Source organism: Mercurialis annua, linkage group LG4, assembly GCF_937616625.2.
Source record: "Mercurialis annua linkage group LG4, ddMerAnnu1.2, whole genome shotgun sequence".
Lineage (NCBI taxonomy): Eukaryota > Viridiplantae > Streptophyta > Magnoliopsida > Malpighiales > Euphorbiaceae > Mercurialis > Mercurialis annua.
In genome coordinates, this window is record NC_065573.1 from 31,594,221 (window position 1) to 31,614,670 (window position 20,450).

The 20,450-nt window shown below is 33.3% G+C and overlaps 3 protein-coding genes across 5 annotated transcripts; 2 read left to right on the forward strand and 1 right to left on the reverse strand.

The window, feature by feature from the left end:
• Positions 1-1,884: 1,884 nt before the first annotated feature.
• LOC126677239 (uncharacterized) lies at positions 1,885-10,774 on the reverse strand. The gene is made up of 20 exons (XM_050371771.2): positions 10,392-10,774; positions 9,649-9,801; positions 8,793-8,971; positions 8,316-8,423; positions 7,007-7,177; positions 6,348-6,899; positions 6,052-6,126; positions 5,842-5,970; positions 5,659-5,733; positions 5,349-5,558; positions 4,932-5,084; positions 4,623-4,837; positions 4,417-4,534; positions 4,185-4,317; positions 3,915-4,116; positions 3,727-3,832; positions 3,498-3,638; positions 3,285-3,409; positions 3,063-3,178; positions 1,885-2,494 (listed from the first exon to the last, which is right to left on the reverse strand). Exons 1-20 carry the CDS (start codon positions 10,588-10,590, stop codon positions 2,130-2,132), a joined length of 3,525 nt encoding a protein of 1,174 aa, XP_050227728.1. The 5' UTR covers positions 10,591-10,774; the 3' UTR covers positions 1,885-2,129.
• Positions 10,775-13,507: 2,733 nt separating this feature from the next.
• LOC126678784 (protein PLASTID MOVEMENT IMPAIRED 2) lies at positions 13,508-16,199 on the forward strand. 3 transcript variants are annotated; one of them, XM_056105465.1, is made up of 3 exons: positions 13,508-13,743; positions 13,817-13,949; positions 14,342-16,199. In XM_056105465.1, the coding sequence occupies exons 2-3, from the start codon at positions 13,888-13,890 to the stop codon at positions 16,140-16,142; spliced, it is 1,863 nt and encodes a 620-aa protein (XP_055961440.1). In that variant the 5' UTR covers positions 13,508-13,743; positions 13,817-13,887; the 3' UTR covers positions 16,143-16,199. The 3 variants fall into 3 exon arrangements, with proteins under 3 accessions (XP_055961440.1, XP_050229644.1, XP_050229645.1); XM_050373687.2 differs by having other exon boundaries at positions 13,509-13,743; positions 14,334-16,199; XM_050373688.2 differs by having other exon boundaries at positions 13,509-13,743; positions 14,337-16,199.
• A 1,407-nt stretch (positions 16,200-17,606) lies between these two features.
• LOC126678820 (uncharacterized) lies at positions 17,607-19,148 on the forward strand. Its single transcript, XM_050373725.2, has one exon. The coding sequence runs from the start codon at positions 17,611-17,613 to the stop codon at positions 19,027-19,029; it is 1,419 nt and encodes a 472-aa protein (XP_050229682.1). The 5' UTR covers positions 17,607-17,610; the 3' UTR covers positions 19,030-19,148.
• The last annotated feature ends 1,302 nt before the right edge of the window (positions 19,149-20,450 follow it).

Here is a 20,450-nt window from a genome sequence, read left to right on the forward strand (position 1 = left end):
TATTGTGGAGGAAACTCTGAGGCACGGTGGTTCCTGGGGTTGATAAGTGGGTGTGACTTGGATCTGAAGCAAAAGGGTTCGCCCTTGGATAGTTTTCCAACCCATATAAAGGCACAAATCCAGCTCCACTGCCGGAAGCCCTGGATCCTCCCACCTGAGCATTCGCCGGAGGAGTTAAGCCAGTGATCACAGAGGTCCGACCACTAGCAGAGACTCCACCAACCAAGTTAGCGTCGGCAACCGTAGTTCCCAGAGGATCTACCCTGTCCAAAACAGGATCATCAGCCATTGTTTCTTGTCAAGATCTGATCAGCAACGTCAAGAGAACCAGAGTAGAACAAGGGAATACAAAACGTTTCCCACAGACGGCGCCAAGTGATAAATCACCAAACGGGATCCAAGCTTTTCCGACCTGCACACCACAAGCAAACAGAGGTCAGAAGGAACTCCGGTGGGGGTCACCGGACGTTCACTCCGACGCTCAAGTAAGGTATTGAAGTAGAGGAAGAAGAAGAAGAGAAAAGAGTGAGTTTTCAGTTGAGAAAAAGAGAATTACCTAGGGTTTGTCCTTAAACCCTCTATTTATAGTTAGGGTTTAAGGACAAACCTGCCTTGCTGGCAGGCTGTGAGCCCAGTGGTCCCAAGAATCAGTTATGCTGACGTGGTAGAATATCCTTGCGGGTGGCACGGGTTGTTAGGTGTGTCAGAGGGAACATTCCTCACGTACCTGTCAGAAGATCTTCTGTGGTCCCCGGATCTGGTACACGAGTGAGCGCTCTTTGTACGGGACCTCGGAGCCCGGATAACTTGGGAGTCAAGTTATCATGGTTCCCGTACCTGGGAGTGGCTCAGATCTCGGACTAGATGGCCCAGTGTTTCGGGCTCAGGAGCTCGGAGCTCGGCTTAGGTCTAAGTCGAACATGCTTCAGAGCTCGGGTAAGATTCTTGGTCCGGCCTTATCAGGCATGATTGTCTCGGATGATGTTTGAATTCCCATCGATCCGGTGACCCCCCAAGTCATGCGTTCTATGGTTTCAAGAAGGTCGGAAATTGTTACTAGGTCGGTGAAATGCTTGACTTAGCGATGTTCGTTCCTGGCGAGGTTGCTTCGCCCCTACTAGATGTGCTACGTTATCAATTATCTTAACCAACTTTTAAAGATGAAAATCAGCCTATAATAAGATACACCTAAACTACAAATCAGCCTATCACTTTGAAAGATTTGGAGTATTATCTTATTGTTAATACAAATTATTGCCGCCACATGTGGTCCAAACCAAAGTGCATGGAAAATGACTTTAAAGTGTCAAGGTATATGCTCCAATGCAATTTGCAATGAAACAATTTTCTATCCTGTTTCTAGAGCCCGACCTTCTATGTATTTCAAGGGTTTCACTAGGATAGAATAACGTCTTAATGCATTATGCTTGAGCAAAATCATATCAAAGAAAAAAATAAATTATTAAATCAAATCAAACTAATTTTATAACTTAAATTCAAACCAAACCAAACAAGTCGGTTCGAATGACTTTTTCAGGATAGAATAACGGCTTAAGCTGTTTTTTTTTAACATTCAAAATCGTAGCAAGTGAAAAATCAAATTTTCTTTTTATTTTCAAACCGTACCAAACTGAATTTATATGTTGGATATGACTATTTTGATTTGATGTTCACACATCCTTAGTCCGCCAATCTGGATAAAACGAGAAAAAGAAGTTGGTTCCAATTCAAAATCCCTTCCCTCTTTCAGTTATCCTGCCTGCACTCAGTTACTAAATGGATTTATATTCACAATCCATGCAGATCTAAGACAAGTATATTCGATATACTTTCTTAATGCAGGAAGAGAAACAAAGAACTCAGCATTGTGTTTTGGTTGCACCATAGAAATAATTGTAATCAATAGAGATAGACGAATTAAAATTTGGGACTTGGTGTTTCCTAGGCAGTAAGTATTCATATTACAATCTATTTTCAAATTTAGCTCTATACAACAAGAATTTTAAAAAAATAGAAGTGGGGCTAAGAAAACTTCCCTCGCATTTATCGAGATTAAATTTGAACAAGTACCAGATGACCTTTACGTAATTGATCGAACTTCAAAGTATTTTCTGTGTCTAACTAGATAGCTATTGGTTTGGCTGTGTTTTACTCCTAAGCATGTCTGTAAAATTACCCCTCATAATACGCCTAAATCTTGTATCTTCTGCTGTTGGTGTCAGCGTAGGATTTGGGGATTCCGGGTCTGGAGAAATAGGATCAGTGGTTTCTTTCTTGCTCAACCGACTACCATCTCCAAAAAAACTGGTGACTGATGACGCTAGCCCAAAATGAGTACCCATCACATAACTGATGGCCTCCAAAGTTCCACCTGACCGTTCCTTCATTATTATCTCAAGTGCTTCTTTGTGCACCGGATCTAATGCATCGGGATCTTTCAACAGATTTTGTATAGCAGGTAGCAGGAAATCCCGCACACTTGCTGCAGATATATCTATAAAGATGTAGCGATGAGATTAAGCATAAACGGTCAGTTCGGTTAAGAACTTGCAGATTTAACAAAAACCGAATTATCAAATTAAGATGAAGTGATTTAACCGAATTAATTAAAATCTAGAAGATACGAAACCGAACCACCGAATTAGTCGATTAATACGGTTAACCAATAAAATTAAAAAGAACAATAGTTATAAATAAACAATGCTGTATAATATTCAGTTAATTCAGTTGACCGGATTTTATTACAACTCTTAACCCTAACTAAATAAAAAAATTGTTGACTGAATTGAAATAACCTAACGAACCAGAATATTTAACCAAACTTAACCAAAATAGATCGATTAAACCGGTTAATTTGGTGTAACCGGCCCAATGACCACCCCTAACCTAAGCATAATGTGCCACATTTGATTTTACATTACATAGAATGCAAATGCATCTGCATGCAGGAGAGTGAATCATGTACAGCTAATAATGGGTCCAACCACTCGCGAAAGTATTTTAATGAAAATAAAGTACTTGAGCTGGTCTAAGTCTATATGAGAAGAAGAAGGTTTTCAAACCTGTAGCATCCAGGGCACGGATTGATTCACAAAACGCATTTGCTCTCTCACGACGACGCACCACGTCACTTGCAGAAGGTGGTGTTGTTGTAAACTGAAAAATCTTAGAAAGTAGGTGTATGCATTGTTAAGGAGACAATGGTTTTACATGTTCAATTTATAGAGCACAAAAATTATTTGATCAAACACTTAAAAAACTAGTTATCCATAAAGTGGAGGATATAATCTCTAAGTCTCTCTGTTGTGTGAGGTATTGCTACCAATAACCCACGTACGACAGCAACAGTAGCTTCATGGGACCCATCTTCAAGAAAAGCATCCATTTGAACACGTATCTTATCAACAATCTGAAACACGACATAATGAGCAGTGAGACATATAAAACCGGGCACTTAAGATTGCTAATGTCAATTCAGGGGGAAACAACATATATACCATGTCATTTTTAAAATGCTGTGCCACAGCTCCAAATGCATCTATGCTTGCATGCTTCACATTCAGGTTTTGGTCTGAGCCAAGAGTAACTAGAGCGGGCAACACATGGGTAGAGACAATTTTTGCATCAATATATGGAACCTGAAATTAATGAAGAAAGTTGAGATTTCAAACACAATACTGTCAGGACTAGATTTAACCGATGAGTGAAGAGGGATTAGGGACTCACTATGGCTTTCAACAGATAGACCGCATTAATTTTCATCTCTACGTTGGAGCTAACAACCATTTCCCACAATATATTGAATATCATACCATGGTGCTCTTCGAAGGTGCTGCATCATAAAAGTATTCTATATCCATTAGTCGTTTATAACTCGGACAATGATAAACAAACAGGCTAAGTTATTTACGAACCAAAGAAACCGGACAGCATTGATGATCTCAACATTGTGTTTTGTTGACTGGTTCTCTTTTACTGGGCAATCAACTAGTAACTTTCTCAAATAGTCTGCTAATTGTTCATGCTTGCTGGGAGCACCTAGAATACCGGCCAAGAAGAGTGGTAGAACACACATTGTTGCAAGCTTTTCAGTCACAGCATTTTTTGGTCTCAGTCCTGCAGTTAAGCAATGATTAAGAAAGAAAAGATTATGAGACAGAATTTAAAATGTTACGAGTTCAAACCTCTAATTCTTGAGTGACTGGCAGATGGAAGAAATTTCAGATCTGCATTATCCCCAACTGCTAGCAAGAACACAGGAATCATTATGTGTACCAGATAGGAGTCCCCAAAGAGATCACCTACAGCCAACAATAACTGCAAAACATTTTCTAAATTAGAATAACTGAAAATACTTCCACAATTCACAGAACCAAAATAAACCCCAGAGAAATGATTCAAAAGAAAAAAAAATACCTTGGTAATTTTGTTTCTTAAATGGTCTTCTTTCTGAGGTAACATAGAGGCCAGCTGTATCAAATCAGGAAAGCAATCTACATGCATCCATTCAAATGCCAACCACTCAACATTCCCCCTGATGAGTGGTTAAAACTTTTAGAGGTAAATTCGTAAATATACGGGAAAACAACAAGTAATAAAAGAAACAGATGTCTAGAACTTACTTTGAATACAGTTCAAGTAAAGTGTTCGAGAAAAATGTATCTGTAGACTCTGGAACTGAAGAAAAGGGGCATGTCTCAATGGCCTTCTGGTGCACAAAGGGAAGAAGCTCCACCAACATTCTCAATAAAACATCAATATTCCATCGTTCTCGTTCCCCTAAGACACGTAAATGTGACTCCACTGAGCCTTCAACTCCAGAAAGTGGTGGAGAACGCTGAAAACAGTGTGGAGGATATATTAAAGAGATGTATCATAAACCAAGCACATGATAGTACAAGCAAAAAATCAACTATAAGAAACAAACATACCTGAGCTGAGCTCAACAAATGGGAAAGTAAGACTCTTAAAATGTGTTCTAATTTTTTCCCCCATTTTATGACAGCAGGAAGCAGCTCCCTTAGTGTTGTTTCCACAACAACCCCTGAGGGATCACTGACCAGTTGGAACATTACCTCCTCAACCTGTCAAAAATCAGATTTAGGCACTGGAGAATCTTAAACAGATCAGAGAGTTATAATTCTCATTTTATACAAATGGAAGAACTTAATTTTGTTTTATCCTATCTTTGTAATTGTCATCTTAGTCATCATATTATGGTGAGGGTTTAAGGCTCCATTCCCTAGATCATGTTCCATTGACCTGTTCTAGAGCTTACACTGTAGCCAATTCTGTCAAATCAGGATTCTTCTCCATGATTGCCTCGAAGCATATTTAGTGAGGCTGACCTTGAAATATTTGTCCACATTTGGGAATAGTGGAAGCAACATAGCCAGGTTACGTGCAGCCGCCTCTCGAACAACAGTTGCAGAATCTTCAATCAATTGTTGGGCAATAGACAGAATTAGAGAATCACGGATCTCAGGCCTGACAAACTCTGCAATCTCCCCGCAAGATTGAGCAACAAGTAATCTACGCTCTTCATATGTGTGGCTTATCTGCAATTTAAGAACCATCAACCTTTAGAATATCGAAAAGAAAAGAGGGAAATGATAGGTCAAATGGGAGATCCCCTGATAAATAACTACTGGAACTTACTTGTTCCCAACACTGAGGAAGCAATTCTGTTTCTGTTCTCATTTCTCCAACATTCTTAGCAAGACTAACACAAGCCTGATATAAAGGTCAGAAAATTCAGAATTATGTTAGAATTGCTAACTAATGCAATAAAATGAATAATTTTTCGGGCAATTCAATATATAATCAATATATATACCCTACATCCATTATGATCCGTCTTTGCTGCTCATCTGGACGTTTGATCAAATTAAACAAGGTGTGGGTCAAGGAATCACGTGTGGTGCTATCTGGATGACGCTCAATTGCGCACATCATTAATGGAAGAAGCTCCTGTACAAATAAACCAATACACCATTAGAAGACCCTGTAAGCAGAAAATGGAAAGACTTAAAAACTAGTGAAAAAGCAAACCTCACGATGATTGATCAAAACATAAGGAACGATTTTTGGCAAGGCATCTGCAAGTATCTGAATTGTTTCTGATCCCTGTACAGATATCCAAGATGTTAATATAGTTAAACTCCAGCTACAGGAAAGCATAGAGAAACATCAACATTCCATCGCTCATCCCTCCAACACCCTCACTGGTTTATGCTAAAAAATTATGCCCTTATAAAATGAGCCCATCAATAATCCAGGAGAACCCAGAGATGGATAGCCCTGCTGAAAAAGAAACCAAAATATTACAGAAAGAAGTATGAACTTGCCTTATCATCCAAAGCAGGTTCAACTTTTAATTTGCTCAATTGTACATGCTGCCCACTGCCTTCTGATGGGAGTTCACCATTTTGTTTAGAGTCTTTTTTATTGCTTTCAATGTTAAGATCTCCATTTGGATACTTTCTTAATAAATCTGACAAGATTTCCTCTGATTTATCTGTGTTGTCAGTGGTCACAGATTGAACATCTTCCACTAAAATTTCAACAGCATCATATGGGTGCAATACTACAGGTTTATCCTTATCTATCCCGACAACTTCCTCTGCAGTCTCAAGAGCCTCTTCCTCATTACTGGCTGAATCTACAGATACAAGAGTTTGCTTGCTTTTTGCTTTTAACTTTTCCATTTCCATTTGCAATGATTTTATTTCTTCCTTGTACTTCTCTAAGGTCTGGGATTGAATAGAGTCGACCTCCCCAGTGATTATGCTTTTCCCAGAACGATATCCTTCAATGTTCATCTTCAATGAAGTGATCTCGGCTCTGCAATCATTCATTTCTCTCTGTTGGAGCTCCCAAGATTGTTTCAACTCTTGTATCTAAAAATAAAGATAAAGATATTGAAGAATGAATACACGTGAGTCTTTGTATACACCTGAGAGTGAATGCAACAAGTGAAAGATGCACTTGAACAACATAAAATTACCTGGTGCTCCCTCTCCTTGAGATCTTTCTGAAAGACTTCCAAGGATTTAGTTAATCCACTTATTTCATTATCAGCCAAATCTTTATTTTTAAGCAATTCCTCCTTTTCATGACTCAACATTTCATTTGTTTTTATCATCGACTCATTTTCCCGTAGCATGGCAATTTTTTCCTGCAAGACAATAAAACTATTAACCACTAAAAACCACCTTTGCTCTACATCAAACAATACAGAATTTAATGCCTCCATAAGCTAGATACGTACTATCCAAAATGATTATTGTAAAATATAGGACCCTCAATTGCTCAAAGACTTCAGAGAACAAAAAGACATGCTAAGATCTTATGCTTCATATAATGATATCTCCATTGAGAATAAAAATAAAACATGACTAACAAACACCCACATTAACTTTTGGATATTAAAATAGGAATTCTCCTAACCTGCAGGCTTTTAGAAGTTAATAATTCACAAAACTTGAATAGATTATTAAAGTGCCTCTGATACCATTTTAAAAGACAATTTCTGCTATCTTTTTATAACAGAAATGATAAAAAAAATTGGAAGCCCGTGATCCTAAAGGCTTTTAGAGCGTGACTGTAAGTCAATTAAGGAAATGTCAACTTAAGTAACAGTGTTGTTTCACAACCTCTATGCCCCACGTCACATTTCAGACAAGATATACAATTTTAACAAGGATGGTACATGAATATGCTCACATGAAAAATATGTCTCACTTAATAGAGCAACTAAGAAAATAAAAAGCATTCCTATTCTATTCTCTTGAATTCACAAAATACCGACCGGTCCCTCTTTAAAAAAATAGAGCAACTAAGAAAATAAAGCACATTCTTATTCTATTCTCTTGACTTCATCAAGCAGACATCTATACCTTACCCTAATACAAGACTTTGAAGCAACATGCAATGCTAATGACCAAAAACTACATTTTAGTTACAGAACTCAAAATGCAAGATCTAAAGTCAAAAGATACACTTCAACTTCACCAATTAACATATACATAGACCAAGCTTGCAGTATTTGCTTAATATTGATCACATTAAGATGCTAATGATATTGGGAAAAAGAAACAATAAAGAAAAATACATATGTTTACAAATTAAATTGAACAGTTGAACTTAATTCATAATCTATTTTGTATTTGTACTCAACTCATTAATTTCAAAGCTAGAGTGATGAAGCAGACATATACAACAGAGAAAAGCAAGGCAAAGTGAATGGTTGTTATCAACATCTAGTCAAACAATACAAAAAATTAAGGAGGCCATACAAAATATTCCATAAATACCTCTGCAGCCTCCGAAGTGGACGAAAGATATTGATAGTAATAATGTCGCAATGCATCTGGAGCACATGCAGGAGTGTTCTGCCATACATCCAAGTTCTGATCTGCAACCTGCGGTGAAATATTTGTCAACTTGTGAAAACAAATAGATATATTTTCACACGGGTAACAAAGGAAATATATAGAAGAAACAAACATATAGCTGCATCATTCAACCTCAGTTACACAACAAACATACACATGCAGAAAAATCCTCTGTTGGATTCTGATTTCTATTTGAATGGCAAAGATGCTACACTACAGTAACAAAAATAAAAAGCAGCAAATGCTGACTAGGAAATAGCTATCATGTGTCTTATGAAATAAGGCCTCCCCATTTTGTGTCAAGTCAAAAGATTTTTTCCATAAAGAAATTTTAATAGCAAGGACAATATTATAATATCATGAGAAAACATGATAGGCATCAGGACCCTTACATACTTCCTCATAGAATGTCATAGCAGTAAGCCGATATCCTGCTATAAGCAAATATTCCTTTACAGCACAATTAAGATCCCTACGCTCATTATCCTTTAAAGGACCCAAGTCAGAAAAGGAAGTATCCTTCTTTTGGCGTACAATGTCTGATCCGGAGTTCTTGGAAATATCTGAATTTGACTCTGGAAATGCAACCAAGGGAAAGAGGTTTTAAACAAGTAACAATTTTGAAAGTCCAATGAAGAAATGAAATCTAAACTAATTATGTTAAGTACAAAAATGTCTTGCTATATGGAAGACTGTATCGTAGCTAAATTTTAAAAAATGAAATAAAGGATAAAGTCAATAATATTTTTAGATTAATAACAACCGTTTCCAACAAAGCAAAGGTGGCTCCAAGATCCAAATGATACAGAAAATGAAACATTTGAATGCAAATTCAGTTATAGTTGAGACATTCTGTTGGTTTCGGACATAAGAGCTCAAGTAACTTGGTTGTGATTCCACGCACATTGTATATACATACCAAACCTGCACAAACTATGTAAAACTCTAAGAGCGGTCACTCTCCTCCATGTCGACAGTCCAGCAATTTAATTTCTTATCAACCACAAAAGGAAAGTAATGCTGCCCTAAATTACATTACACAATGAACTTGTAGGGTATAACTATCCGATTTAGATTCTCAATCTATATCAAATAGCAGTTACATTAATTTGAAAGCTGCAAATGCTTATGTACTTTGAAAACAAAGCTTTGCATGATAGTATGCAATAAAGCATGCAATCTTTAGATTTAAGCAGAATATACTAAGAAAGAATGCTATAATAATTCAAAGGTAAAGAGCAGAATGCTTTACCACTCAATTCTGCCTGTGGCGAGTCTATTTTCTTCTCTAATTCAGTCTTCAGCTTTGAAATGTCCTCTTGTACCAAACGGAGCTCATATTCACTAAGGGATAACTTTTCTTTTACTGCTTCTCTCTCTTCTAGCAACGTTTGAGGGTCTGCAACTGCTTGTTAAGAATAAAACAGAACAGAGCATCGTTTATATTCTGATTTCTCGTATTCAAGATGTAGCATAAAAATGCAATTACATATCAAAAAGTAAGTGAATCCTTCTACCTATATGCATGTTTCTATGCATTTAGATACGCACACAATAAAAAAAATGCCACACTGCAACAAGTTTCCGCCATTTAGCTTATACTTAAAGTCAACAAGCCAAGAAGACGAGAAGAAACACTATTAACGAAAGATTACAGATTACAGAAACTCCTAAAGCATTCTTTCTTACTTAAACAAGTTACTTATTTAATCATAACCTACTTTTAGCAATTAATTCGAAATTAACCTAAATTATCAGCACGAGAGCAAACATATAAACATTCACTCAAAAATAACAAACAGTAAGCATCTGAATTTCACAATGTAGCTAATTTCATCCCTTAAAAACAAAAACAAATAAATAAATAATAGCAAATCTCAGACAGAAAATAAAAAACTGCAACAGTATACAAAAATCGAATTTACAAAAACGTAACATAAACACATACAAATAGAGAGAGCTTAAGTTGCATAAAATGAATAAAAAAATGAAAACCTCGAAGAGAATTGAAGCGAGAGATCTGATCGGGAGGAAATTGAGAAGGATCAGCGAAAAACTCCTTGAGACGGATAGCGTGATCGTCTCTACCGTCATCGAGAAGCTCATGTAACAATTCGAATGCAGTTAATATATAATTCTCCTCTAATAAGAAATTCACTACGCAATTACACAGCGACGATCTTTCCACATCCATTTTCTTCTTCTTTTTTTCTTGATTACTGTTTTTGTTTAATCATCATCAACAACAAGAACGAATTTCATTTCACTAACATAAGGATTTGGATCCTGTTTCTGTTAGTGCTCTTGGTAGAAATTTTTGATTTCTTGATTTGATAGCTAAATGATTATCCCGTGCTTCGCTGTTTGTCGGTGGTCAGGAAAATCGTGGCTTGAGATTTCTAAAACTAAATTGATATCTAAATTAAAATATCACCAAAAAAAATTGAAAGCTAATTTTTTTTTTTATGATAAAAATAATTTCACTGAATCAAATCAGAGGCAGTTACATTTGTGAGAAACTCAGGGAAGTGACAAAACCACTCCTGATGACCTGACAAGTACCGAGCGTTTTGCGCTAACAAATGCACAGTCTGATTCGCAGTCGCCTCACAAAAGCAAAAGAAACATTATGAAACTGCCTAGTTAGGACCAAACAATCAACTAACAGCATATCCTTCTCGACTAAGTCAGGATTACGAAGCTCTAAAATCACATTCATTGCGTCTGACTCCATCACCATATCATCTACACCCTTCAACCAACTCAAAGCCTCCTTAAATTTCGAATCACACAATTACTTGGATGTAAAATAATTATTCTATAAAATTTGGCTATAATATAAGACGAGAAAAAGAATAAAGAACGTTGTAGCTAACAATATAAACAGAAAAAATTTGTGAGCTATATCTCAAATGGTATAAGCGCTAAGCATAGATCGTCGGTTCGGCTCAAATAATATAAATACTAAGCATAGGCCATTGGTTTTATTATTTTCATAAATGCTCCCTCCATTCAAAATTATATAAAAAACAAAACAAAAAAATAATGTCATGTTTAGTTGTAGAAAATATTTTATATTTTCTGTTTCCATTTTTCTTCTCGTTTTCTCTATTTTTCAGTTTTTTATTTTCCAAATAGAAACTAGAAAATTGAAATTTTATTTGTTTATCTAATTTTTGTATTGTTTTCTATTTTCTATTTTCCAAAATTAAACAACATACTACATCTTTTTAACGAGATTTCGTATTTTTATTTTTCATGAATGTTGTATAATCTCAAAAAATATTAAAAAGAATCGAAATTCGAGTTTTAATTGTTTAATATTTAATTTAAAATAAATACTTAATTTAAATATGAGGAGAAAATATGTGCTAAGGAACTTTTTTATATCATGATGAATGTGTATTACTTAATTCGAAAATAATATGGTTGGATCATTGATTATGTTTAAAAACCGGACCAAAAATAAACTGAGAGATTTTAGGCCGGTTTAAAAAAAATTTGGAACTAAAAATGTCGGTTGGTATATTTAAAAAAAAAATACATTTTAAATTATATACTAAATATGTTTATATAATTCATTGTTAATATAATTAATTATATTAAATTTATTTTAAATTTAAATTTATTTTAAAGTATTTTTTTAATTTTTCGAATCGGGTGTAGCCAAAATTTGCCGGTATAAAAACGTTCCAGAACAATTCAAGAGTCGGTTTAGGACCGGTTCAAGCGTTTCTCGGACTGTGAATTATAGAGTTACAAACTGTGGCTATTTCTACATGCAAGTGTTTGTTAATGATTAAAAAAATTTCATTAATATTAATATTGAATAAATATTGATTTTCATTGTTAAATTCTTAAATTAAATTTTTTAGTATTTTTTGAACTTGTTAGATAGAAATATCAATTAGAAAATTGTGTTTTCTAAAAGTTAATTTTAATAAAGGAAAAGTGAGAAAACATGTTTTTGGTGTTTTCCAACCATTAGTTATAATATGGAAAATTATGAAAATTGTTTTCTAGTTTTTTTAATTAGAAAATAATACAACTAAACACCAGATTCTGTTTTCCAGTTTTTTTGGAGTAATTTTCTGGAAAACAGCCAGTATTTCCCACAACTAAACAGGGACATTTTCATGAAGAAATAGAGGAAATTAATTAAGAAAGTCAAGTCTTTGGGGATTTAGCCGAATATACAAATTTCAGGGACCAGATTATTTTAATTTTATTGGAAGATGGATGGTATAGGCAAAGCGCAAAGGTTAAGGTAAGCCAACGGCAAGATAAATTTTGAGTAACTCTATAAAAATCACCAACTTTATATGTTTTAGCAATTTAATCATGTTTTTTAAAAAAAATTATAAAAATATAACACTAATTTTTATTTTTTAGAATTCATATCTGATGTTGACGTGCAATTCATTTATTGGTTAAAAATGACTTACACCTCAACAAATTGCACCAATAAAAAATTATTTTTAATAAAAATGGAATGTAGAGTAAATATGTGATGGTTAACATTTTTTTCCATTGCAATAGAAAAAAAGGAGTGACTCACCTCAAGTATCATTCTTGAAATTCTCTACATTGCACCATTAGATGCCTTATACTATATTAAAATCCATCAAACAATATAGATTTATTATAAAAACTCCAGATTTTTTAAAATGTTTACTTTATGTTAAAATATTTTATAATTAAATTTTGTTAAAAAATAAAAATTAACTACTTCTACAATCTATATTTTATAAAAATAGTATACATGATTTTCAATACACTCAATCAATAACTATTTATTTAATATAAAATTAAATGAATCTAAGAGCAAAAAAATAAAAAAAATGACATCAGTTTCACTGAATTGAAAAATAATATTAAATATATTTCATAGGCAAGATTTAGACATAATATTACCATTAATTAATTTTTATGTAAAAATAATTTATTTAATAGTACTTTGATTTAAAATAAAATATTTATAATTTTTTAAAAAATAATTCGCACAGTTAGATGAATTTTAATGTAGTAGTGCAAGTCATCCAATGGCAATAAAAAGTTGTTATTTATCAGGATGTGTTTGGAAATTCAGGAAAATAAGGGTCCACATTTTTTGAATTGAAGAAGCTAAATACTGAATACTTACAGAAGGCAGCGATTGTTCCAATATTAGCCAATCATCCACAACCGTTCACTCTGCTCTGTCCTCTGCCGTTTTATCTTTTATTCCATTTTCTTGGGCATAGCTTACCCAGCTCACTCATGTCTCCTTAAACACCACATCACCCATTCTCCATCTTATAAAACTACACTTTTACTATGCATCTGAATATCCGTAATTCATTTTCAGGTGCGCATTTCTTGAAATTCCCAAATTATGATTTTAATATATTTTTATGTTTTTAATGAAGTTTATGGAACAGGTGAATAATGGATAGAAGAGCTTTTGATGATAAAAGAAGAATTGGGACTGTGAAAGCTGCCATTAGTATGTATGGAGAAAGAATTCTTGAAGGCGGTTCTTCATTTAAGCAATCCCACAAAGATTTATCTGAGGTATCTGCAATTACTCAATTCTATATATTTTTTTTTCTGATGAATTCTATTTAATTTTGTAGAATTTCGTTATAAATGAATTTAGTTGCATTTGGTTTACTTTTAATTATGTTAGTAGTTAGATTTTTAGATTTTTTAAATCGGCTTTAAACCACTTGCCCTACTGATACTCAAAACCGAGACTTGAGGAATACACCGGAGAGCCTTAGCCAATTCGACTAGCCTTCATTGCATTTGGTTTACTTAAAAATTCATTTAGTAACTCTATTTTATAAACTGCATGGATTCATATGGAAATGCAATGACTCTTCAGTTGAATTGAACTAAACAGTTATTATTTTTGTTCCCTGAAGTTAAGTTTTAGTTTTCTTGAATTTGTGTTAGAAGTCTAGTTCAAGAGCTAAAGAATTGCACATGGAAAAGAACGACATGGCTAGATATAAAGAGAGTAGAAATATTGCACAATCAGTGAAAACTGAAGCGGAATCTGAGCTTTCCGAGGCTAAAAGTACTGTAAAAAACCTTGCTTCACAAATCGAAGAATCAAATTCGAGGGTGAAAGCAAGGATAAGAGATGTGGAAACAGTAAAAAAGAAATCGAGTAAGCATGAAGATGAAGCTTTGGATGTTGAGAGTACAGAGAGTCATCACAAGTATGCAGAAATGATGAGAGAATTAGAATTTGTCAAACAAGAATTGAGTAAACTTAAGCTTGATATGGCTTCTGTTCTGCAAGAGAAATCGTTAGCTGAGAAGGAAATTGAACGTTCGAACTCTAAATCTACGCGGATTCTAAACTCTGTGGATGAACTCGGGAAGGAGATTGAGGAGATAAATGAAGAGCATGTGCTTGTTGAGTTAGCAAGAATTGAGGCATTGAAAGAATTTGAACAAATTCAAGCTCAAAGAGAGAAGGAAGCAATTGAATTCTCATTTAAAATGGAACAGACTAGACAGAATATGGAGTTTGCAAATGAAGAAATTGATGAATCCAAAGAGACTGATTCTAAGTTAGCCATGACACTATCTGATGTGGATATTTTACAAAATGAGCTAAAAGCTGTTAAAGAAATTGAAAAGAAAGTTCTGAGAAATGATAGCCTGAAGCATTCAGGATCAGGAGGCAGCAGTTTCAGAAAGGGCGATAAATCAGAAGATTTGCCTTCATTGAGTTCAATCACAGAAGAGTTAGAAGCAGCAAAGAAAGAATTGTTTTCGATCCGAGAAGAGGGTTTTCAGTTCATGGCTTCAATGGATATCATAAGGAATGAACTCAGGCATGTAACAGAAGAAACGACACAGATGAAGAAAAAAGAAGAAAAATCAGATTTAACTGTTCAGAATCTGAAATCGAAGCTTCTTAGAGCGAATTCTAAACTTGGAACTGCAACTTCAGCTGAAGAGAAAACCAAATCAATTGTTTCCAATTTATCTCTCACTCTTGATCAACTAAAGACAGAAGCAGAAGCCGCAAAGAAAGAGAAGGACCTAATCACTGCAGAAACTGCCAATATCAAAGCCGAAATACAGAAAACCGAGTCTGGAATAGATACAACTGAAGAAAAACTGCAAGCTGCAATGCTAGAACTCGAAGCAGTGAAGGAATCAGAAGCTTCAGCTCTTCACAATCTGCAAAATCTTATTGAAAAAGCTATGACAACTCGAGCTTCAGCTTCACAACAAACGTCGTCAATTACCATTTCAAAATTCGAGTATGAGTACTTAAAAGGACGAGCAGTGAAGGCTGAAGAGATCGCGGACAAAAAGGTTGCTGCAGCTCAAGCATGGGTCGAAGCATTGAAAGCCAGTGAGAAGGAGATACTGATGAAAATCGAAATAGCTCACCGCGAAATCAAAGAGACGAGAGTGGAAGAAGAGCAACAGGCATATAGAATTGAGAGGTCAGTTTCTACAAAGAGACAAATGCAACATAAGTACACACAAGCTGAGAATTGGCAAAGGAAAACACCAAGAAGATCATTGAAAATTAGTAATGGAAATTCAACTCCAAGAAAATCCATGAAAGGGAATGGTAATTGGACTCCAACTAGACGAGGAAAGGTTCGAAATTCTGGATCTCCAGCAATCAGAACAACTCCAGGGTCAACTTCTTTTGTTATCAGGAAAAAGAAAAATGTGATGCCAGATTTAGCTAAGCTTTTTAGTGGCAAGAAAATTGGCAAGAATCAATAGTATGCTTTATACATCCTTGTGTCTCTCTGTTCTCAATCATAATCTCTTTCATTAGCATTTTTGTTGCACCAAAATGGAAATGCTAAAACGAAAAAACGACGAAATAGGAAAATGATATTCTTTATAAGAATAAGTTGCAGATATAGATTTTTTTGTGATAATTGGGAAGTGGAGCGTTTGTGGGAGAAATTAACTAACGACCTAGCAAATTGCTAGATCTTAAGATTCTGTGCAACATAGTTAGCACCTAGCATCTTAATTCATGTCTTTGTAAAAAAGGCTTGTCTTCCCAAGTTTTGGTTGAGCGAGCAAGTTTTGTTTTTTAAAATGGCTAAACCCATTTGGGGCTCCTATACTACATACTTTTTTATTTGGTCCCTATACTAATTTTTCACTCTTCCAAACCCTTCTATATACCATATTTTGTTTAAAGGGTCCCTTTTAACGGAATGGAGATTTCTCTGTCTAACGAACATACTTTTCCTTTGATAAAACCACATAGGACAAATGAATAAATTTCCGACCAATTAATCTAATTGGGATAAATTTACAACCTCTTGATGGTTTGGATAGATTTCTAAAGGTCGGATAGATTTGACTTTTTAATAACATTAGACCTAAAAATTATAATTGTTTATTTTAACAAAACACACGCTAAAAAATCATTAAAGATTCTTTTAAATGACAGAAATAACCATGCATATAGATATTAAAAAGTTTAATTACCTAAAAATATCTTTTTTTTTCTTTTATGGTTTCACTTTTTAAAAGTTTTAATTTTCAATTTCTATTAGCCATTTGTTTAAATAGAAGTAAAAAAAAATTAAAATATCTTTCATATTACTTCATGTTTGAATATTTTTTTTATGTATAAGCAATATAAGATGCATATTTAATTTGTTTTTTTACTATAATTTGAACAAATGGCTCCAATGAAAACTGAAAATTTAAAAGTATATTAAAATTGAAATTTTTAAAGGTAGGACAATAAATAAAAAAGAGATATTTTTGAATGATTAAACTACTTTTTAAATAGTGTTGTCATAATTGCATATGTACATATTAAATTAAGGACTTTGATCCATTCTGATCAGACATCCCAACTGCTAAACTAAAATTAAATTTTCCTAATTAACTGATATTGATTTAGTTGGATTGGATTTATAGATATACTTAAACTATCTAATTTTTATTCTTTACCTAAAATAAGAGAAGGAATGTACATAACTTTATTAAAATTATTATATCTACCTTTTCATAGTAAGAAGGTATTCTTAGAATATTTCATATCTATACAAATATCATTTATTTCTTAAATCAATGTTCTTGGCCTCACGTAAAAGTATATCATGACATTGTTGTGAAGGAATGAATTTTGCTTTTATTTGAATTCATAACAAAATACCAGTTATATAACACTGACATTTTACTTTTGAAATTTGTATATTGTAAGATATAGTAAAAGAGAATGGAAGCATTGAGGAAAGATACGACAGAAGAATTAAATTTTTCTATGCTCATAGCAATGAAGGGTCTTCCAAGCACAAGAAAAAGTGAAATAGCCACCAAATTAGCTGAATTCTTAAAATATCCTCTAATCGATGAAGATGATATAGTTTCAAATCTTAATACTTCTCCTTCAAATTTCTATACCAATTTTAGTTCATCTATCAACGAAATACCTTTTAAAATTCTTACTCAAATTACTTCAACACAACTGCGATTAAAACTTCACGTGATTATCAACACTTCACTCTCTCAACAAATTCATTTCGATCAATTATCTCATCTAGCAACTTCTAACGGAGCTTGTTTGATCATCATTGATTGCGGAACACAAATTGATCAGGCGGGCGAATACTACAATATCAAACATGTCCCAAAGATCAACATCGACCATACAAAGTTGTTCGAGGTAGAAAATGTTGTGCCGATTATATTGGATGTTGCACAATCGTATAAATCAAATTTCCAACTCCTCAAAGGTAAACAGTCAATAGAAGCTTTTGATCATAGCAAGAAAAAAATTATTCCTCAAAGACTTCGGACACAAGCACATACACATGAATTTTCTTTCATTGAAGAACATAATGCAGGTTCTATTAAATTCAATTGCAATTACTGCAATGAATCCATTTCTAGTCCAACATATAAATGTGTTGAGTGCTGTGAGTTCATCCTTCATAAATCATGTGCAGAACTATCAGACAAGTTAGAGACTCTTCAAATGAATTGTCCAAATTACTTGACAAAAAATCCACCCGAATATAACTTTCCAAAAACACATAAATGCAACCTTTGTGAACAATTTTCTTCTAATTGTAATGATTGTCTTTTTCAAACCTTTATCAAATCCGGACTCTTACCGACCATTCTTGAATATGAAAAGCATATACACAAATTTAATTTTGTTATCATGCCTCTTTGGTTCAATTATGATTATAAATGTTTCGCATGTAACAAGTTCGGAAAATTTGTCGGCTACAAATGTTATGAGTGTAATCTTGATCTTCATATCAGTTGTGCAATGAGGCTAGATGAAGCTAGAAATGAAAGAAAGATAAAAGGACCAGAAAATCTAGTGAAGATTGGACGAGAGGGATTTGATCTCATAGATAAGTTGTATGAGGATGGTCGAAGAAAACAAGTCCATACAGTAGCTCCTGAAGATCGTTATCCAATAGTTAACCCATATCAGAGTAAACTTTATAGATATGACCAAAGGAAACTTCATGGATATGGCCAAAGTTTGGCACCAATAGATACAGAAAATAGAAATAGGGATAAAAGGAAAACAATTAAAACCAATGACCCTAGTATTTACATTGATGCGCCCCAAATAGGTTGGCTACCGAGTGATGCGGACACGGATAATGAAGTATTATAGGATGGGAAAAGTAACCCCCCACGGGTTTATTTATATGGACTAGTTTCGCATTACTTGCTACGCACATGGCTCGTAATGTGACTCGTCAATTTATTTATATATTAAATTTATTATAATTATATCAATATATTTTATTTACAATTAATATTGCATTAGTTGGGTTTTTATTAGAAATAAAAATAGTACTTAAATTTATTAATTTTTTAAATTAATTGGCGTTAATTATGTTTATTTATAATTAATTTTTATTATAATTATAGTATAATTAATATTAAATTAGTTAGAGTTTTTGTCGGATAATAAAATATCTTCATAAATTTGATTAAGACTACTATTTATTTTGATTAAGTATACTAATAAGTAAAGTAGTACTAAGTGTAACATTCTACTAATTTAATTTTGTTTTAATTATATTTAGATTTTTTTTGAATTAAAAAAATCTTAGAGGTTGGATTAAATTTATTTAATATTGAAACAGATTCTTCAGATTATTAAACCTTGTTAAAATCTAATACTACTTTACTTTTCATATTCGGTCTAAACTCTTGAAATTACAACAATGATTGGTTTACATTCTAACTAAAAATACTGTAAGTTGCCAACTCCATCTTTAATTAGCAATAGTAACGTACCATTACTTTGTAGATTTGGATTTTTCCTTCCTAAATCTTAAAATAATATTTTTATTAAATAATAATAAGGCCTAATTACTTAAAAAAAACCCCACTTTGTAACATTTTTTCGTTTATACCCTCACCTAGGAAAAAGTTCATTTGTACCCTTTTTCTAATTTTTCATTTTCATCTCTACCCTAAAATTTAATTTTTTGACAATTAAATTAATTAAAGGATGAAAACATTATAAATGATTAATAATATTAATGTTTAATTATAATATAAGCTAAATATAAAGGATCATTTTGAACATTTTTCTAAATAAAAAGAGGTCAAATTAGCTCTTTAGGGTAGAGACGAAAATGAAAAATCAAAAAAAAGGATACAAATGAACTTTTTCCTAAATTAGGGTATAAACAAAAAAATATTATAAGTTGTTTTTTTTTATATAATTAGGCCTAATAATAATAAGGCTTAATGCCTCACAAAATCCCGACCTTTCATCCCATTTCCAATCCTACCCTGACGTTGAAAATTTATCAATTTTATCCTATTTTGCATTTTTTTCATTTCAATTGTACCTTAAAGCATAAAATTGATCTTTATTTATTTGACAAAAGTTCAAAAGAATTCTTCAAAAATGGTCAATTTAGAAAAAAAAGTTAATCTTATGCAAAAAGGACCAATTTAGAAAAAATTTGCCCAATTAAAAAATGTCAATTTTATGCTTCAGGGTACAATTGAAATAAAAAAATACAAAATATGGTAAAATTGATTGATTTGCAACGTCAAAGTAGGATTGAAAAT